We start from the raw sequence: 21,220 nt of genomic DNA, 5'->3' as shown, positions 1-21,220 counted from the left end.
AATGTAGGAAGAGATGAGAGTGGAGAGGAACTGAGGAGCTGCAGAGTGAATGCACTTATAGGTCAATAAGAGGAGTTTGAACTGTATGCGGAAACGGATAGGAAGCCAGTAAAGTGACTTGCCTGGAGTCACAAGGAGCTGCAGTGGGAACTGAACCTGGTTTCCCTGATTCTCAGGCCACTGCACTAACCATCAGGCTACTCCTCCAATCCTTACTAATGAATCTTCTATTTCACCTCCCCTCTCCCCACTTGAATTCCCAGTACATCCCCATTGGGTTTGATGTTATCCTATTCCCAACAATCGATCTTAAAAACTGGAGAATTTCTTTCCAATAGGATTGGATTTCTGACCCCTCCCCCCCCCCCCCCCCCCCCCCCCCCCCCCCCCCCAAATAATGCATGGAACGTGTTATCCTCTCCAGAACATCTAGAACACTGTGGTGTATTAGAAATACCTGCCCGGAACACCTGAAACTGCAAGAAGTAGGCCCTGTGGATCAACCCAAACTGACATTCCTGTAATTCCGCACTATACACTGTTTGGGGAATTTGTGATATTAAAAGGCCAAGATTCAAAGCCTTGACCCTTTCACCTAAATCTAATGCCCATCTCTCTAACAGGTTGTTATGATCTGTAGGTAGGAGTATGGGGTAAAGAGCTCTATGGTAACTGGATACCGTACCCCACTCATGAGTATTCAAATCTATGAAATCCCTAAGTTTGGGGCCTATTCTCGCATCAGTAACGTCAGATGGACCCCAGTGAACGTATCTAATGAGCCAACTGCATAAGTGTACAGATTACCCCCCCCCCCCCCCCCTCAGTCTGAACCTTCTGATTAAAATCTTCGTAAGACAGCAAGCCTCCAGTCTCTGTAATAAAGTGTTCAATCAACATAAAAAACCCCTCCCACCAACATTTAAAAGTTGAATCCAGACCCCGAGAAAAATTTGCATTTCACAGTATTGGCAACAATTCACTGTTGCTGGAGGAGTGCCCCCATCTTTTCATTAAGAATTGCCAAATTTTTCGCAAAGGATATAGCAAAATACTATGCGTACCAATTCGAGGCAACACTTCTGTCTAGGCAAAAAACAGAAAATTTAGTTGCCATGCTGCAAAATATGCTTGCTCATATCCTATGGGTGTAAAAAATTCCTCTGTTTTTAGCCAATCCCGTAAGTGACGTGGTAAACATGTCCGATTATACATTAGAAGCAGGGGCGTATCTGGACTCTGGCGGTAGGGGGGCCAGAGCCAGAGGGAGGGGGCACATTTTAGCCCCCTCCCCCCCCCGGCGCCACCAATCCCCCCCCCTCGCCACCAATGACACTCTTCCAGCCCCTCCCGCCGCCGCCAACCCTCCCCCGCTGCTGTCACTTACCTTTGCTGGCGGGGGACCCCAACCCCCCGCCAGCCGAGGTCCTCTCTTCCATGCAGGCTGCGCCGCTGCAAGTTGCAATGCTTCCTGTTCTTCTGAGTCTGACGTCCTGCACGTACAACGTGCAGGACGTCAGACTGAATTCCAAATTCTGAGTCTGACGTTCTGCACGTTGTACGTGCAGGACGTCAGACTCAGAAGAACAGGAAGCGTTGCAACTTGCATCCTGCACGGAAGAGAGGACTTCGGCTGGCGGGGGCTTGGGGTCCCCCGCCAGCAAAGATCGGTGACGGGTTGGTGGCGGGCGGGACGGAGGGGGAGGTGGAGAGGGTCTGTGGTAGGGGGGTCCAGGGCGAAATCTGCGGGGGCCCAGGCCCCTGTGGCCCCACGCAGATACGCCCCTGATTAGAAGGTCTGGCATACCATATACCCCATATCATAAGAATAGCCATACTGGGTCAGACCAATGGTCCATCTAGCCCAGTATCCTGTTTCCAACAGTAGCCATGCACCGGTACATTACATCGATATTATCTGACCTGTGCTCACCAACTACTGTTTTACATGAATTCAAATGACGTCAAATTATTCAGCATTTGCTAGCAGGAGCTCTATTCTTTGCATATCCTCTCCCCCCCCCACTCAGTATGTGAGATTTGTTTCCACCATTTCGTATAAACCATTTTGAACTTATGATGCTCACTTAATGTTTTTATTTAGGATTACATCTTTCTTTTGCCCTTGATGAGGTGCTTTCTCCAAGTTATCATGGTCACATATTTTGAGTTATTTTATTATGTTTTGCTTCAGCACATTTCTTACTCTTAGAGCACTTTTTATATGGTTGTTTTTAATGGCACTCACTCAGCACATCCCATACTTTCTAGACACACCAGCCCCCCCCCCCCCTTTTTTTTTTCAAAACTCCAACTTTTTGTCTTAATTTTAGCTTTCTTTTTTCTGCTTTTTTCTTCCCTCTTTATGAAATGGAATTACCATAGCAGCCCACTTTTCCACTCATTTGCTCATACAATTTCTGCACCATTTCCTTTACAATACGATTATTCATCTTTGAACCACTTATTTCTGTATTTTTTTTTAATGTATACTTTTATATATATACACTTTTCGTATGTTCATGTATTTATGTCTATGTTTATATATTTGTGTAACATAGCTGTAATCCCTGAGGAAGGCATACAGCCAAAACACGAACCGTTTCAGTTCCAGGTGATTCATGTGACTTTTTGAGGAGAATAAACCTTTTCGAAGACCTCTGACTTCTCTTCGTTCTTTGGAACATTCCTCCACCCTGTTTGTTGACCGTATGAACCAGCCTAGACATCTCATCTAACAGACAGTTTATCTTTTTGATCCCCATCCCCTGTTTAGAGAGTTTTGTCAAAACATCTTATCACTCTTGATAACATACTTATATAACTAAAATTTATAGTACACCATGGATTTCTGAGTTCTCTGGTGGATCAACGTGTTCAGTGCTTGCTGTTCCTTATTTTGGGCGAGTTGGACAGCTGCTAAATATCTTCTTCTCCCGTCTACATTGTTTTTCTAGGCACAGTATCCCCGTCTGTACTCTTTTGCTTATGAACAGAATAAGCTATTATTTCCCCTCTTAATACAGCCATTGCAACTTCCCAGTACAATACCCCTCTGACATTGTTGTATATTAAAGGCCTCATAAAGCCTCCACTTTTCAGTGAGGTGTTCTTTAAATTTCAGATCATAGCAAAGATCCAAAGGAAACGCCCACCTCCATTTGGCAGATGTTGAGTTGGCCTTTGAGAGAGATATCCATATTATTGTATGGTCTGAAATGCCAACGGGGCCCATTTCCATAGAGTCCAGTTTTGTAAAAAATAAAATAAAATCTTGGGACAGTAATAAGTTATCTCTTCTTGACAATGATGAATGTGCTCTGGTTATATGCTGAATAATCCTGCTCTTGCAGGTGTAAAACTTTTCCACCCATCTAGCAGATATAAAAACTCACACAATAATTGTATGCTTCTTGGGCAGTTTTGTTTTCCTGTCGGTATGCCTGAGATTTGCCCCATTTGTGGGTGGTCCATTCCATTAAAATCTCCACCAATAATGATATGACCCCCCCCCCCCCCCCCCCCCCAAGTATTGGATACGTGTTAACAATGCTTTGTAAAATATAGCCTCATAATGGTTTAGGGCATATATATTACATAAGAGAAACTTATGTCCTGCTACTATAATTTGGGCAATGATAACTCTCCCCTGCATATCAACGTAAATGTGATGAATATGCACATCTAATCTCTTTCGGAATATCACTAACCCTGCTGTTCTCCCCAGGCAGAGGACTCCAAAACTCTCTCTTCACCCACCAGCGCTTTAACTTAACACACACTAAAGATGGTAAGTGGCTTTCTTGCAATAACGCTATAGATGTTCGTTGCCTATTCAACATCCGAAGAATCTTCTTACGTTTATTTGGTGACAATATCCCTCCCACATTCCATGATATCATTTTTAACATAGTTCAAGTAATACCTCTAGAAAAGAGAAAACATACATTATAATCCGCCCTTAGCCAAAGAGAAGGAGTTCCAGCCACCCTCTCCCCTTCTTCTCTATTCATCTCAGCAATGTCAGTGTACTCCCCAAGTTTAACCCACCACAAGGGAACCAGTGTAGCAAGATTCCACCCCCCCCCTCCCAAAATCCCCAACCTCCCAATATCATAAGCCTACTAAAAGTATTATAACCCTGACCACCAACCCAACCTTTGCTCCCCTCTCTCCCCCAGCCCTTCCTATTCCTAATATACTTTCACTGCCCCACCTAGTAAGGCTAAGTCATTCCCGTACCCCAGTCTTCCTCTGCCTTCCTCAATGTGGATTGCCCCTGTAGAAAGAGTCCATAAGCCAACTCTCCTGGAAACCCCAAAGCTCGGCATCTACCAAGGCAGTCCACTAAGTTGGAGATCATTTCTCTGGGAGTGGTTTTCTAGTTCAACTTTCTCCAAGCTGTGCAACTTTGCCATGGATTGGAGACCTCTCCTCCTCCGCCTCACTGACCATGTCCTCGACAGCTCCCACTCACTGCTGTACTGTGAAGAGTTTGGCAGTAAGGTCCACAGATCTCTTAGAGTTCAATTTATCAAGGATAAGCTGCACTTGCTTGCCAATTGAGAGTTCCACTGATGCTTTTACCTCAGCAATAATTTCAGCAGCCCAGTCCAACCCTGTCGGTGAGGGAGGCATGTGGTGATCTGCCATTTTAATTTCTCTGGCATGGGGCTTCTCCTTCTCTTGGTAGCTTAGATGACATTGCCTTTCCACCACCCCGACAGACAGCACACCTCACCACATCTGAATTTCCCCAAGGAGAACATTTTATTGCAGATAAATTTTAATTTAGAGCAGAGGAGACCTGGAGCAGAGAAATCAATGTCCTCCCTGCTTCATGGCACCATGTGACTCCTCTACCTGCTAATTTTATTTCCTTTAGTCCCACTAGACCAGTCCAGAACTCGCTAAGGAAATGGCTCTTATAAAATTTGGTGGCCAAACATATCCACAGGCATTCTTGGAAGCATAGTCTGGCCAGTGAAGGGGTGGAGTTGCAATGTACACATATATTTTATAAACACACCTCTTTGGAGCAGGTGTAAATATTTGTGCATGAATATTTATGTGCCACTGGGGCCGATTCTGGGTTCCTATTTTAGAAAGGCACATAGCTATGTGCAAAATCCCTATAATACTAGGTTCAAGGCAGGATACAGACATCAACAATAACAAACAAGTAATAAAAACATATAGCACATACCACATAAAACATTCATTTTTCAAAAAAGCCAAGTTTTCAAATTCTTTCTAAATATGGGATAAGATGAACTCTGTCAAATATGCAAAGGTAAAGCATTCCACTGTGTAACCACAAAGTAACAAAAAGACCTTGCATACAATCTCTTATAATGTATGCCTTTATAAGATGGAAAGGATAACAGCAAACACTCATTACTACGTCCTAGGTACCTGTGTTGCCTTTATTTGGCAAGTGATAAGAGGGGGAATTTTTACCATGCTTTAAAATCATCTGTGATTCATTTCCGGCACTATATCCCTGAGCTAAATTGCTTATGCTGAAAATAAGCTAAAAAAAAAGCCAGTATGTGATACAATGCTGATGCAGAAGCTTATTATTCTGGGGCCAACAGCACCTCATATATGAATGCATCTGCATATACCCTAACTCCATCCTTCACTGAACAGTGGAAGCAAGCAGTCGGCAAGGGCCACTGTAAAATATGATGCACAGGCAAGTGCCACGTAAAGCTCAAGGGGGAGGGGAGGCAGGATCTACTGACCCGACATCGATAGCGAAATCCTTCAATCTCCTCCATTCGAAACTTGTATGGCTGCAGAACAGACTCTGAGCTTTCTGAAAGAGAAACATAAGCTCAGGGAAGGCAGGGAAGGTAAGATGCACAATGCACTCAGCATTATTCATGGCATGGACTGAGCAAGTGCAAGCAGGGAATAACAGAATGCTCTGTGTTAGTCCTCACACAGGATCAGCAAGGGCTAGTGATGGCAGGGTAAAATGAGCAGAATGCTTTATGTCATTCTTGACACAGGCTCAACAAGTGCTGATGGAGACCGGTGAAAAACGCCTATATACTGCTTGTCTTTCATGAGTGGTCACATATTTCAGGTCCATAGTTATAAGCCTGATCAATGTTTAAAAATAAAAGTTCTTAGTTTCACAGTGCTACTTGTCCTAAGACAGCAAGATAAAAATATCACCTTAGAATATAATCTGCAAAACCCATTTTGAAGAGAACCACAGAAACAAGTTTCAGAAAGTGGTTATCATACAAAGCAGAAACCCTTCTTAATAGACACTTTTTGGATTTGTAGCCCAATAGGACATATTCTCTGTTATTACCCCTCTACTGACATTAGCAGTCCACCACCTAGTTTGCTTTACAACTAAAAAAAACTTCAGCAGTTGCACCAGCACTATATCTCTCTTCAACAGGAAAAATCTCCTTAGAATACATCATCATCCAGCGATGACCCGTTGGACAGGTAGTCCAAGCTGGCATATATCAGTACTACACTACAAAAACATAACGATGCCTGTTACATGCATGAGCAGAGTTTCCCCAGTCATAGAAGCACCCAATATAGTTCTCCTCCATCAGCTAGCTATAGGACTTGTGACTACTGATTGCAGCATTAACAATGGTCATTGCTCACCTCCCATGAGTGCCTCTTCAATTTCAGCCAGCAGGGGGAGCTCTGTGTGTGACACAAAGGTAAGAGCGGTTCCTGGGTTGTCAACACGGGCTGTCCTGGGAGGTAAAAAAGCATAGTCTTGAAAAAGTGGCAGATGAAATGAGCATGAAGAAAGCAAGATCACCTGGATACAGCTCTATGTGTGTTTTCTGCATTCACACTTCCCCTGCTATTCATCACAGGGCACATGCCTAATTTTCAAATCATTTAGTTTGGCCCTGCAATTACTCACTATTTCAGCACCTTCTCTTCTCTCCCTTTTTAAACACTTTATCTCTGTAACACAGTAGATGACTGTATGGTCCATCCAGTCTGCCCAACAAGATAAAATTCACAGTATATGATATAATTCAATATTATATATGTATACTTGATATTGATTTGTCCTTGCCACGTTCAGGACACAGAACGTAGATGTCTGCCCAGCACTGGTTTTATTTCCCAATTATAGGAGCTGCCATCTAAGAACCGCTATTTTGTTTGGTAAAGTTTTATGTGTGGCAGACACCCATTCCATGGGAAACAGACTACTTCAGCCACTGCAGAACTATATTTAAACTGCTGAAAGCTCTATATCCCTGTGCCCATCCAGTCCTAAAGGAGACAGGCTCTTTATCCCTATGTCCACTCCCCGAGCCATCCAGGCCTAGGTACACCACCGGGAATTATGTGGTTGTGTGTGCATAATTTTCAGCAAAATTAATGCACTTTTTTCTTCCCTTTCCTATCTCCTCTGGGGTGGCAGTCAACATGTCCAGCATGTCTAAAGGAGTCTTGGCATAGCTGGCATGAGACCTTGAGCATCCACACATGCTCAAGGCACTGCTCCAGGTCTCCTTTAGACATGCTGGCTGCCGCACTCAAGGTGCTATGGAGGGGAAGGGAGATGAGATGCTGACTACCTGGGGGGAGCAAGGAGGGGAAAGAGAGATACTGGACAACGAGGAAAACAATAGGGAAGAGCCTTGAGCCACCCCACCACCACCAACAAATGACCAGCACTGTACTGCAGCCCGACTCAACTGGCTGAAAATTCTCTCAGCATTACCGATATGCTTTTCCTCTTCCCCATGACTAGCTCTCTACTGCAGCCTAACATGACTGACTGGAAAACCCTCTCCGCATTGCTCATACACCCTCACCCCCCTTACAATCGACATGGTGCTGCAGGCTGACTGTACAAACACCGCACTGACTGGAACAACCATCTCAGCATTGGCAAAGTCTCCTATGGACTCCCTGTGCGATCTGCATGGTGCTGCGAGCTAACTGTGCAAATACCACACTAGTGCGATGAGCTGGACAATACGAGCAGTGCTTCCGCGCGTTCCACTGAAGTCCCTCAAAACCCTATCATGGAAAGAACAGCACCGACAATAAGATCTGCACTTTGTGCTGCTCCTACTACTACTTGACATTTCTAAAGCGCTACTAGGGTTACGCAGTGCTGTACAATTTAACATAGAAGGACAGTCCCTGCTCAAAGGAGCTTACAATCTAATGCCAATAGCCTTTGTGGCATGGCTGGGCTGTTCAAGCTCCCTTGAGCCTCAGTTCACCTTTCTCCCTCTGGCAGTGGAATACCAGCTTAATACCACTTTCCCACCCACTTTTCTATCATAATTTTGCAGTTCACCACCCCCTTTTCCCTTTCTCCTCTCTGGTCCATTATTCCCCCCACTTTTTTCTTTTATCTGCTTTCTTACTTCTGTGTTTTAGATTGTAAGCCACCCTGAAGGCCTCCAGAGAGTGGAGCAGGAAATGTTAAATAAACTTTCTTCAGCAACTGCAACCCCAGATCCATGGAGACCCTTCTGTTCAACTGGCTGCTCAGACTGTCACCATCTGCTGGAGACAGAGAAATACTGAAGAGCTCAGGCTACACACTGCCCTTTATAGGACAGAACTCACAACAGTTTTTTTTCTGTCTTCATCTACTGGTGGATGGGTATAACCCACATGTTGTGTACTGGTCTGGTGAGAACACTAAGAAAACAAGCATAACTGTTGCAAAATTACATGCATCGATTTGTAAGCAAATTCTACAATGTAATTTATTTATGTGAAAAATAAAAAAGAAATTTACTTTTGAATAATTATAATTATGGTTTTTTAGCATACAATTTTGAAATTTTTGGTGTATAATTCCCTGGATGTACTTAGAGGTGGTGATAGGTTGATCCCCTGGGCCATCCAAGCCCTAGAGGTGACATGTTCTCTGTATCCCTGTGTCTATCCCCTGAACCATCCAGCCCTAGAGGTGACAGAATCTGTATCTCTGTGCCCATCCCGAGCCATCCAGCCCTAGAGGTAACAGGCAATGTATCTCCGTGCTCATCCACTAACCCAGCCATTCCCAACTCAGTCCTCAGGGCAACTTAGTCCCATTGAATTTTCAGGATATCCACAATGAATAGAGTTAGAATTGAATGCTATTGATGCTATTGTGTGCAAATCTCTCTCGTGCCTATTCACTATGGATATCCTGAAAACCTGGTGGAACTAGGTGTGCATGGCTGCACTAAGTAATCCAGTTCTAGAAGCAACAGCTCTTATCTCTTCTGGGAATGCACAAATATATATACTCACCTGCCAGCTCGGTGAATGTAGGACTCAACTGATTGTGGAAAATCAAAGTTGATGACATTGGAAACATTCTGAAAGTCAATGCCTCTAGCCACCCCATACTCTTTATCTCGCCCACTGAAATGAAATTTGCAAAGAGGTGATTATTATTATAATTTGTATAATTTTTATTATTATTATACCACAGAATAGAGAAGATCTGGATATATATTTTATTTATTTTTTATTTTTTGTTATATTTGTACCCCGCACTTTCCCACTCATAGCAGGCTCAATGCGGCTTACATATTATATACAGGTACTTATTTTGTACCTGGGGCAATGGAGGGTTAAGTGACTTGCCCAGAGTCACAAGGAGCTGCCTGTGCCTGCAGTGGGAATCGAACCCAGTTCCCCAGGACCAAAGTCCACCACGCTAACCATTAGGCCACTCCTCCACATATTAATCTTAATAAATTATTTTTTTCTTTTCCTCATGTTTGCTTGTAACACTTCTGGTTTATTAAAAAATACGTATTCATAACTGTAAAAAAGTTACTTGCTTCAGCAACAGAGGCAAAGAAATATGCCCAATACCTTTTACCTCTCTTTTTTCTGATGTAAAGGGGAAGCAAATGTTATACAGCTGTCACACAAAGAAAACCAGCAATATAAGGCTTTCTACATAGTGACCTACATGCCCTGGCTTAGCAGTGAGGTTCATTTTTGTCATGGTATGTGCAAAAGTAACCCACATGGAGAAATTGCCCCCAAACTACCAATAGGGGTGACATAAGTACATGAAAAATCTAAGTAGTGTTGGCAATCCCTCTGGGGAAAACAAGACAATTTTCTTATGTTGACATAAGGAAAACATAAATGGCTTATTGATAATTGGCAGTCTGTTCATGGCTATAGCACATGTATTTTTATTTGCATTCAGCAAAGGGGCTCCTGGGAGTGGGTTTAGGGCAAGGACTGTTACAATGCACCTGTTATAAACTATATAGCCTTACTCAGTTCTGCCACTCATCAGAACACCTGCTGGAATAATTCTTCTCTTGCTCATCAGTTCCACAGTTTCGTAAATGGGCTTTAGCGCAAGGATACATCTTTGGAGACAAATATCTTATATGTTCCAGTGAGGCCCTGCCATCAAAAATGGTTTAGCTAGGGCAGCTCAAGGCATTCACACTAAGTCCATCTGCCCTGGTGAAGGTAAACAACATTATCCCAGTCTTCATGCAGAAAATATGGGACTGCTTTAGTTAACAGGAACAGCAAAACAGAAAAAACCTCTATGATGAGTCCACACAGTACGCAAGGAGTAGAGGCTGACCACAGACTAAACCAACTCGGGAGATGATGATGAAAACTCTTTATTAGTTGCTCAAGGGACCCGACACGGCCCGTGTTTCGACGCACCAAGGCATCTGCCTCAGGGGTCACAAATTGTATTCTGAAAAAAATGTATATATATATATATATATATATATATATATATATATATATATATGTGTGTGTATATATGTATTCTGTGGTAAGTTTTACCTCTTTTACATGATTAAGTTCAGGAAATTGATCATTTTAACCTGTAGAATGAGATGCTCTTCCATAATCCATTTACACCTGATATATACAATATATATCTGCTTTATTAATATGTCTGCAGATGAACATTGTTGTTGGTTCATAAATATGATAAACATTTTGTTAATATGTCCGCTGCTAAACATAAAAGTAATACATAGTCTGATATTATCTTTTTTACTATGTTTTAATTGAAATATATGTATTTGAATTCTTATTTTTTATATACATTAGTTTTTTTAATTGTCTATTTTTGCATATATAATATTTATGTTTATATACATTTTATTTTTCAGAATACAATATACATTTTTTTCAGAATACAATTTGTGACCCCTGAGGCAGACGCCTTGGTGCGTCGAAACATGGGCCGTGTCTGGTCCCTTGAGCAACTAATAAAGAGTTTTCATCATCATCTCCCGAGTTGGTTTAGTCTGTGGTCAACCTCTACTGGTTTAGTTAAAGCAACTTAAGACTGCCTCCAATCAGTCTCCAGAAATGTGTTTGCAGTTGAAGCACAAAGTCTGCAGTGAAAGAGGACCAAGTAGGCACTTGAGCAAGACCCCAAGCAGGCACCCTGCTTCTTTAAGCTGCAGAAGACAATGAAACACAGTGTTTTAGAAGCATGCACGTGCCATCTCTTACACTTCTCCTCTCCCCGCTTTCTTCATCTTCTTTCCACGTCCCACTGGCTTGGCCAGGATATGCTCGTCGGTTGCAATGATATAATCGTAGAAGCCCTGGTTGAACTGGCCAATAATATGACACCTGGGGAAGGATCACGGACAGCTATGAGCCATGCAATCAGGTGGGGACAATGCCAAAGCAGAAGCACAACACAACTTTCCTAGTAAGGGCAGCTACTCCTCATCAAGAATATGTATCTGAGTCATGAAAGAAATGTAACAGATCACAGTATGCATAAAACTGCCCCCCCCCCCCCCCCCCCCCCCGAGAGATGGACAAAACAAAAACTGCAACATAGTTATAATTTTATAAGCAAGCAGAAATGTTAGGAAACAATGTCGATAAGAGGGCAATTCAGTAAAGGTAGCCCAACAGGCACCAAATGGTATTCTATAAGAGCATCTATACAGTAAGTGCCGTTACACAATACAAGAATAAGGCACCATTTATGAATGAACACATAGCCAAGTTCACGTACACCGTGTCAATAGCTGGTGTTAAACGTTCGCTGCTATGTGGCTCCACATTCATTACAATATTCTGTAAGCTACTGTCCCTTTCTCTCCTCTACAGATCTTATGTGTTTGTCCTACACTTTCTTTACTTCAGAAAGTCTTCATCTCCATCATCTCCACTGAGAGGATGTTCCACGCATCAACTGCTCTTTCAGTATAGAAGTATTTCCTTATATCACTCCTGAATCTATCCCCTTTCATCATCAGCCTATGCCCCTTCATTCCAGAGCTTCCTTTCAATTGAAAGAGAATGAACTCCCATGTATAAATGATAGAGACACTTAAATAGAAACCCATAAAAAGTTAAAGAAATAGAAGATAAAAATGAGAGAGACTGAAGTGCTCACCACCTTCCACCTGCTGGAGACTGAGATTACTGGATCTTTCTCTAACTAGCAAGGGCTCTTATTGGCTCAATCTGTAGAGTCAGAATTCTCAGTCTCCACCTGCTGGAAGGCGTGCACAACCCATCAGTCATGATCTGGGCCGGTCCAGAGGGATGCTAAGGAATAATGCCACTAAGGTATTTAAATGTCTCTATCATATCCCCTCTCTCCCGCCTCTCTTCCAGCGTATATATGTTGAGGTTCCAAAGCCTGTCCCTATATGTTTTATGACCGAGACCGCTTACCAATTCAACCTCCTGCATCCTGTTTATATCCTTCTGTAGGTGCACACAGTTCTCTAAATAGGGCCTCACCAGACTTATATAAGGGCAATATCACCTCTTTTTTTCCTGCTGGTTATCACTGTCCTTATGCAGCTAAGCAACCTTCTGGCTTTGACTGTCGCTTTTTTTTAATCTGTTTGGAGACCTTAAAGCCATCAGACATAATCATCTCCAAGTCCCACTCTTCTTTCGTACACAGAAGCACTTAACCCCCTATATTGTACCGCTCCTCTGGATTCTTGTAACCCAAGTGCACAACCCTGCATTTCTTAGCATTAAATCTTAGTTGCCAATTATCAAGCTTCGCTAGATCCTTCCTCATGCCATCCATACCCTTCAGGGTGTCCACCCCATTACAGAGTTTGGTATCATCCGCAAAGAGACAAACCTTACCAGACAGTCCTTCCGCAATATCACTCACAAATTTGTTAAAAAGAGCTGGCCCAAGGACCGAACCCTGTGGTACATCACTGATAACATCCCTTTCTTCAGAGCAAGCTCCATTTACCACTACCCTCCGACTCCTTCCATTTAACCAATTTTTAACCCAGTATACTAAACTGTGTGAAAGCAGAGCAAGAGTATTCTCAGTTGCTGCACCATCTCTATGGAATGCACTACCATTAATGTCGAGATATATTTCTAAAACACTGGAATGTAGAAAGCAATTAAAAACTTCTGTTCCACCTGGCTTATAGTTCTGACATTGAAAAATAACTTCTGAATAAAAATGATGATGCTGGGTTTTTTTTTTTTTATTGACGAGAATTGATATAGAAACATACATGACAGCAGATAAAAGTCATATGACCCATCCAGTCTGCCCATCCTCTGTAACCCCTTCCTGTTCCTAAGCGATCCCACATGCTTATCCCATGCCTTTTTATATTCTGGAACAGTCCTCGACTCCACCACCTCCACCGGGAGGCTATTCCACGCCTCCACCACCCTTTCTGTGAAATAATATTTCCTTAGGTTACTCCTAAGCATATTCCCTCTTAACTATGTCGTATGCCCCCTCATTCCAGAGCTCTCCTTCATTTGAAAAAGGCTCTCTTCCTGTACATAAATGCCCTTGAGATATTTAAACGTTTCTATCATGCCTCCTCTCTCCCTCCTCTCTTCCAGCGTATACATGTTGAGGTTCATAAGCCTGTCCCTATAGTAACAGACTACAAAAATTAATTTTGCAGGATCTGCTTCTAGACACTTTAGCTCTCACTTACCGCTCTCTCACACAAAGTACTCGCACTGCTCTCTCGCTACAAACAGGAACTGAACCTGCCGTCCGTTCCTAGTCAGATACAGGCCCAGATAGCTCTTAAAGAGATATCACAAATTGGCAGCTGAGAAGTGGAAGGCACTCAAGGCTACAATATAATAAAAGCAGCCGAGGCACAAAGCTGCCAGAAATCTCCATAGAGAGCAGCACAGGGGGAGGGACCTGAAACAAGTGTGACACCCCAGGGGGAAAAAACTGGGCCCCACCGGACCCAGGGCCCAGAAGCACTTCTTTTTTTTTTTTTTTATCAACACACGTACAGGGTATATTCAAAAACCAATAAATTGGCAAGAAGAGTAAAATCCCCTTAACCAAATAGTCAAACTACCTCACCAGACTATTGAAGACTGCACAGGCTGTCCTTCTACCTCTGCTGAGACTGAGAAAATACTGGCTAGTGGATGTACTGCACAGGTTATATATATAGTATTCAAAAGCTCAGTGTTTCTCAGTCTCCCTCTGCTGGTAGGAGGACATAACCCACGCGTCTTGACCGGTCTGGAGGGTCGTGGAGGAATTGGAAGATACTAAAAGGAACAGGACAAGACAGATGCAAGGAAGACCTAGGACTCACCTGGAGTGCACTGGGAGCTCAGAGTTCAGCACGCAAGCTGGTATGCTGAACTGTTCTAAGAAGAGCTTAAGGCGATAACAGCGATCAATGGAGTTAACAAAAATGATGGTTTTGCCCCGAACAAGGGAGAGTTTGAGCAGGGTATAGAGGAGCAGGAACTTGTCTTCTTCCTCACATTTAATCTGGAACTGGGTGAGCTGGGAACTATCTGGGAGCTGGGACTCCTGTAGCTTCAAAGTAACCTGAAGAGAGAGGAGACAGAAGGTTAGTTTGCAAGATACCTGAAGAAAGAATATGGCAGAGAGGACTATAGAGGGCAGAATCACTGAAATCTTTCCAGATGAATGGGAAGGGACAAAGAACTCCATGAGGCCCCTGGGTTTAGGGGGAAGTGCCTGGAGCACACAAATGGTTCATAACACACAATAAGAACAAGTCCTTACATCATGATATCAAAACTGTTACATGGTACTTATATCACATAACCTGATCATAAGGAAATGGAGAAAAGAACTGAGAGAGCTATACAAAAAAAAAAAAAAAAAGGTACTCAATCTCTACAGCAAAAGTCACCATCATGGGTCTGAAAAACTCCATTTCTAATCAAAACTCTCCAAAATGGTGATGAGTAATGCATAATCTTTAAAATACACAGCAATTAAATATGAACTCAGTGTCTCATAAGTCAAAAAATTATAAATTTAATAAAGCACTATGCTGATAAAGTTGAGTCCATCTGCTGCTGAGCAGAACTACCCTGATGCAGCCTCAGCAAAACAGCAGTTCTGGTTGGGAGATGCTCACTTGTAAGTCGACTCTTCCAGCCGTGTACCTGCTAAAAACGCCTGCACACCACTCTCCGTATTATTAAGTACTTTATTCTGTTTATAATTTTTCGACATGAGATTTTATATAATTCAGTTACACTGAGTTCATATTTAATTGCTGTGTATTTTTCAAAGATCACCATTTTGGACAGTTTTCATTAGAAATTGAGTTTTGAGTATCTCTTTTTTTTTTTTGTCTAGGTCTCAGATCTTTTCTCCATTTCCTTATAGGACTTCAATTTATTCATGATTTACAGATTCGGTTTTCTTGTGCAATATTGATTTTTCTCTCTCTCTTTTTTTTTTTTTTTTTTTACTTAAATCAAGTAACCATTCTCAGTAAATACAACTAAAAAAAAAGGCCCTAAATCCTCACATTTCTATATGTACTCATTACACAGGCCACAATCGGCTCAGTAGGCAGATACAAAGTTATGCACCTTCTGTTTGAACAAATCTTATGCTGCTTCCTTCCGGTAGGTTTACTTTGAATGGTTCTTCTTTTTTACTTAGAGCCCAGGCTAGAAATCTTTATCAGTGGAGGAGCAGCAAAAGAACATGATCTTGCCTGCATCTCACCCCTCCTTATCTTGTGCTATCTCACAAAGGAATTCTCCCGAACATAGCGCCACTGATGAAGTTCTCTCTCCTCCCACAGATCGGAAGGTGGGAAAGGACTCTACAAGCTGCAATCCGCAGCTCTGCACAGGTATAAATACCTAAGATGAACCTTACAGGGTTGTGAAGTATCAGCTCCTTGAGCGCCTGGACATCATCGTTAAAGGTTGCAGACATCAGGAATGCCTGGTAAATCTTTGGGAACTGGCTGCAGAGGAACAAGAAACCAGAGTTAAGTGTACTTTCTGCCTCATCCCCATACAAAACAGGTCACATTTCATTATAATTAGGGCTTATGATTCTAGGGGAGTGGAGCAGTGGCCTAGGGGTTAGAGCACCGGTCTTGACATCCAGAGGTGACCGGTTCAAATCTCACTGCTGCTTCTTGTGATCTTAAGCAAGTCACTTAACCCCCCCATTGCCTCAGGTACAAACCTAGATTGTGAACCCCTCAGGGACAGGGAAATACCCAGTGTACTGAATGTAACTCACCTTAAGCTACTATTGAAAAAGGTGTGAGCAAAATCCAAATAAATTATATTAGGGGTTAATTTTCAAGCCAATTAGATACGATAAAATACAAACTCTTGTATTCCTCTATTATCCTGAAAAAAAATCTCATGTAATTACTTTCCCATCAAATGGGTATAGGAAAGGGAGTTCCAGCATTGTGCTGCCTGGTATGAAAGAGGATGCCAAAAATCTCTATATATAAAAGGCAACACCAACGTTCTATGAAGCCTCCAGCCGAAAGTGTGAAGGGGGAGAGATATCCGGTTTCCCCATGAGTGTCTGCCCCGCCCTCGCTCTCTCTCTAACACAAACAGTGAAGGAAAACAGCAAAGCAGGAAATCAAATCGATCTCTCTGTAACAATGAAGGACTCAGAGGGGGGAGGGGAGAGGGGGGAGGGGAGAGAGGGCAGGGACACACACACTCCCACATGCACACAGAAGAAAACCTTGCTAGCCCCCCCGTTTCATTTGCATCAGAAACGGGGCTTCTTTTTACTAGTGTCTTATATTCTATGCCTGTTACTGAAGGAAAGGAGAGTGATTGGCACTCCTTTGAAAGGGTTTCTCTGCTGGAGGTAGGCAAAACAAGTAAATGATTTAAATACGTTGCAGCACTACCAAAAGGGATTTTGTGTATCAGTGTACTGAATTTAAACTGGACTTAGTCCTGAACCAGGAGCCAGAGCAAATCTCTCAATAATGATGAAGAACTGTCAAATCTTTTTGCTAAATATCTGTGTGTATCAGTGGCTTCATATCACCAAATCAAATTTTAGGAACCTTTCAGGTGGATTTTTCATATGACTTTTGTTATTAAAAATGAAAAAAAATTGTATGTATTCTCAATTCTCCTCATCATCCTCAGCATACCCTCAAGTCTCCAATGAAACATCATGCTATATTTTATTTTAGCATAGATGATCAGCTATTTTTGTGCAGTAGATGGAATGCAAATTTACAACAGGTTTACAAATATTACAAAGTTCAAATGGAAAAATAAAGTACTTAGGGGTCCTTTTTCTAAGGTGAACTAACAGATTTAGGGTGCACTAAATGATAAGAAGCCCATAGGAATATAATGGGCTTCTAATCATTTAGAGTACACTAAATCCATTAGCACATCTCAATAAAAGATCTCCTTGAGTATTTTCCCACCAAAGCCATAAAAATCTATAATTTACTTATTCTTGAGTGTTAGAAATCCTGTCACAAATTTTTCTCTCTTCTCAAATAATTTGCTTTAATTTATAGCTCTTATTTTTTTAGCTTTATAGACGATCACATGTCTGAACTTGGAATCCTGCACCAAAATTTTATTCCATTAAGAACATAAAATAAGTCTTAGGACATACAGCCTCCTTCTGGGGCCCGAAAAGTAGAAGACAGTGCAGCAAATGCCAACACCCCTGTCTTCTCCTCCTTCTCTGAGGAGTAGCCTAGTGGTTAGGGCAGGTTTTGAACATGGTGAACTGGGTTTGATTCCCACGGCAGCTCCTTGTGACTCTGGACAAGTCACTTAATCCTCCAATGCCCCAGGTACAAAGTAAGCACCTGTATACAACATGTAACCCGCTTTTATTGTAACCACAGAAAGGAGGTACATCAAGTCCCATCCCCTTTCCCTCCTGTGGCTTATATGGTAAAAGTCAGTGCAGCAGCAGCAGCAGCAGCAGCTTGCTTCTCCTCCTAAGGCCAGCCTACCAAACAGTGTCCTCTCCCTCCAAGGTCCCACTCCAATAACATCAGCAGCAGCCAGACGATGCTCTTGAATAGTGACAGAAAGAGGATTTTCAAGGGTTTCTGTTATAACCATAAAACCCAAGTTCCCCCTTGGGGTGTTGTAGAATTTAAATATCAGAAGCCCTAATTACAATACAATAGATGCACTCCATTTATTTGATTGGTTTCTAAAGATCATGTGACCTTTGCATTGCTGCACAATTATGTTTGTGCAGCAGAAGGGTACTAACCAATGGAGCTGCAATTCCGAGAATGACTGATGATATCACAATGCAATAGCAAACTGAAATTATGTAGTGCATGTGACACTATATACAGCGTTTTCTACTGACATCTTTCAGTTCATCATCAAGATGACCCTTTCAGAATATCTTCCATTCTTTCTGAAATTACCTCATTATGGAGGTCTTTTACAAAGAAACGCTAGCGTTTTTAGCCCAGGCTAAATGCTAAAAACGCTCATAGGAATATATGGGCATCTCTAGAATTTAGCACATGCTTATTTTTTAGTGTGCACTAAAAACACAAGCGTGCCTTTGTAAAAGGGGCCCTATGTGCAAGGCAAACAGTACAGCAGACTGCTGGAAAAACAGCACTGGATAGATATCTGGTTGGAAAATGCCACCTTCTTCAGATGTGACCCCTCAGTGCAATCTCAAAGGCTGTTTTTTGGAACTGTCTACCCTCCCACTGAAGCCTGATCATCTCACCTCTAACATGCACAAACCTTTTTCTAGTCTCTCATCATACCACAGGTTGACATAATACAAAACCCTACTATGTCTACTTCCTTCTCTTCAAAAAAGTATCCCAAGATGACTCGAGCCCCAGCTGGGGAACTTCTGATCAGAGTTAGCAGACACCTACCAGAGAAGGTTCTTTAAGTCATCCTCGAACCCAAATGAGAAAAGGAGGTCAGCCTCATCAATCACTAAGATCTCTAGCGAGTTCCGCAGGCTCAGGTTCTGGTTCTGCAAGTGGATCTGAATCCGGGAGGGAGTTCCTACCACGATATCTGGCTTCTCCATTAATACTGGCCTTCAGAAAAAAGAATGCAAAGGATCCATGAAGCATTTAATAAGACAATAAGATTGTGAATAATACAGAATAGTGCTCTATCAATAAAAAAAAATTCTAGTGCACAATTTTTATACATTTTGTCAAGGCCTTCACCTTATGCTACTCAGTGTTATCACAAAATACAATTTTACATTGTATCAGCTGTAAGGAGTAGTTCTGGAGTTCTGCAGCACCTGTAAACATGCTATGAAACACCTGAAAAAGACCAAACTAGCCTATCCAGTAAGTACAACTGTAATTCTGCCATAACAATTCCCATACTCAGCCCATCACCAGCTCCCCACCCTTCCATGTTGTTATCTTTCAGCCCTTGGTATCAGTCCCAAGCATGCCCAGAATCTGCCAAAGTACTGGCCTCCATCAGCTCAAATGATAGGCCTTCTCATCTTTTTTTGTGACTCTTACAAGCTCAACGTTAAAACCAGCATCCAGGTCCCCTACCATGTTTTATAACTCATACTGTATTGTTTGAAACATGTTCGTTTCAACAAATAATAGGTCCTCCAAACCTTGCAGTAAGTGCTAACAAAGGATACTTTTATCTAGCAGTGCAGTGAAGACAGCCAGTGAGTGAGGTCTCAAGAAATCCTGAGCAAGTTTTCATCCCTGGTCATATGCCTGGTGGTCAAAAATTCTAAAATATGTTACATGAACACAAAGTCCCAGGACACTAGTATCACTCACTCAATGGTCGCTAAATCAACACAATAATTCTCACATTGGCTGAGGGCACTGCTATTACCCCACTCAGTAGAATCTTAATTATTAAGTGTGAAACCACCCCCCCCCCTCCCCACACACACGCCACAGGCTCAGTGAAAGAAAAAAAACCTATTTCACTCTACCAGAAATACCAGTACATCATTTTCTTTGTCAATCAACAGTGGTGTGATATGCATAAGATGTTCTTAAAAGTTGGAAGAAAAGCTTTGCTTTTTCTTAACAGCTGCTCACACTCACCTCTGAGCAGAAACATCAGCTAGGCCAGAGACATCAGCAACACGCACATCTCGGGCACAGTATGCTGTCAACTGGCGAATCATCTGCCCAACTTGCTGCCCCAGTTCCTTTGTGGGCACCAGGATAACCACCCGCACTGCCTGCTCTGAAACAGACTGGAAGATCAAGAAAAGCATGGTAAGTGAATAAAAATGTGGCATGTGAACAACAGTAATTAGCAAATAAGAAAAAGGAGGAAAGGCAAAGGCAGGAGTGAAAAGGCAAATTCAAGTGATGGTGCAAGCAATAGAACAGAAAAAAAGAAGAAAAGGGAAAGAGAACCAAGAAGTGACATAGAGAAAGAGAGAGACAGTTGGATATAGACAGTCTAAGAAAGTTCCTGCAATAATATTCAAGAATAATGCATATCATTATTGCCTAGAACACCATTACCTGACAAGCTAAGAAACTCCTTTCAAAGACTAAACTATTAGAAATGAGAACTGGTAAATTTAATATAGTGAGGCAGGAGAGGCTAACATGATGGAAACAAACCGTTTTCACTTGGAGGAGATGCTGAATGATGGGAATAATGTAGGCAGCGGTCTTTCCAGAACCAGTCCTAGCTCGGGCTAATAGGTCCTTTCCTTCTAGGGCCAGTGGGATGGCTTTCTCCTGGATCAATGTGGGCCGAGCCCAACCCAGCTCAGCAATTGCCTGTGAGAGGGACAGCAAACATTTTATTTAAATAATACCTTTTACAGACCACTTTCCTGGTGCAAGGGCCATTCAATGCAGTGAACAGGGAGTACAAAATTAATTGAAGCAATGCTGGAAATAAACCACATTGTTCTTTTGTTTTATCTTATTAAATTTATAACCTAACTTTAGGTGCCATTTGCGCAGCTACCTTTATAGAATACTGCCATCCATGTAGA

At 42.3% G+C, this 21,220-nt stretch overlaps 1 protein-coding gene across 1 annotated transcript in view; it reads right to left on the bottom strand.

The window, feature by feature from the left end:
• DDX56 (DEAD-box helicase 56) overlaps positions 1-21,220 on the bottom strand; it is a 28,787-nt gene that overhangs the window by 5,682 nt on the left and 1,885 nt on the right. Inside the window, exons 2-10 of the mRNA XM_030201754.1 lie at positions 20,838-20,999; positions 20,304-20,458; positions 19,131-19,301; positions 16,127-16,217; positions 14,565-14,806; positions 11,482-11,604; positions 9,271-9,384; positions 6,643-6,737; positions 5,748-5,821 (exon numbers count right to left, since the gene is read on the bottom strand). Coding sequence (XP_030057614.1) covers positions 5,748-5,821; positions 6,643-6,737; positions 9,271-9,384; positions 11,482-11,604; positions 14,565-14,806; positions 16,127-16,217; positions 19,131-19,301; positions 20,304-20,458; positions 20,838-20,999 — 1,227 coding nt within the window. The remainder of the gene's footprint in view (positions 1-5,747; positions 5,822-6,642; positions 6,738-9,270; positions 9,385-11,481; positions 11,605-14,564; positions 14,807-16,126; positions 16,218-19,130; positions 19,302-20,303; positions 20,459-20,837; positions 21,000-21,220) is intronic.

Source organism: Microcaecilia unicolor, chromosome 4, assembly GCF_901765095.1.
Source record: "Microcaecilia unicolor chromosome 4, aMicUni1.1, whole genome shotgun sequence".
Classification (NCBI taxonomy): Eukaryota; Metazoa; Chordata; class Amphibia; order Gymnophiona; family Siphonopidae; genus Microcaecilia; species Microcaecilia unicolor.
Note: the sequence above shows the minus strand (reverse complement) of the source record. Positions and strands in the feature narration are given on the sequence as shown.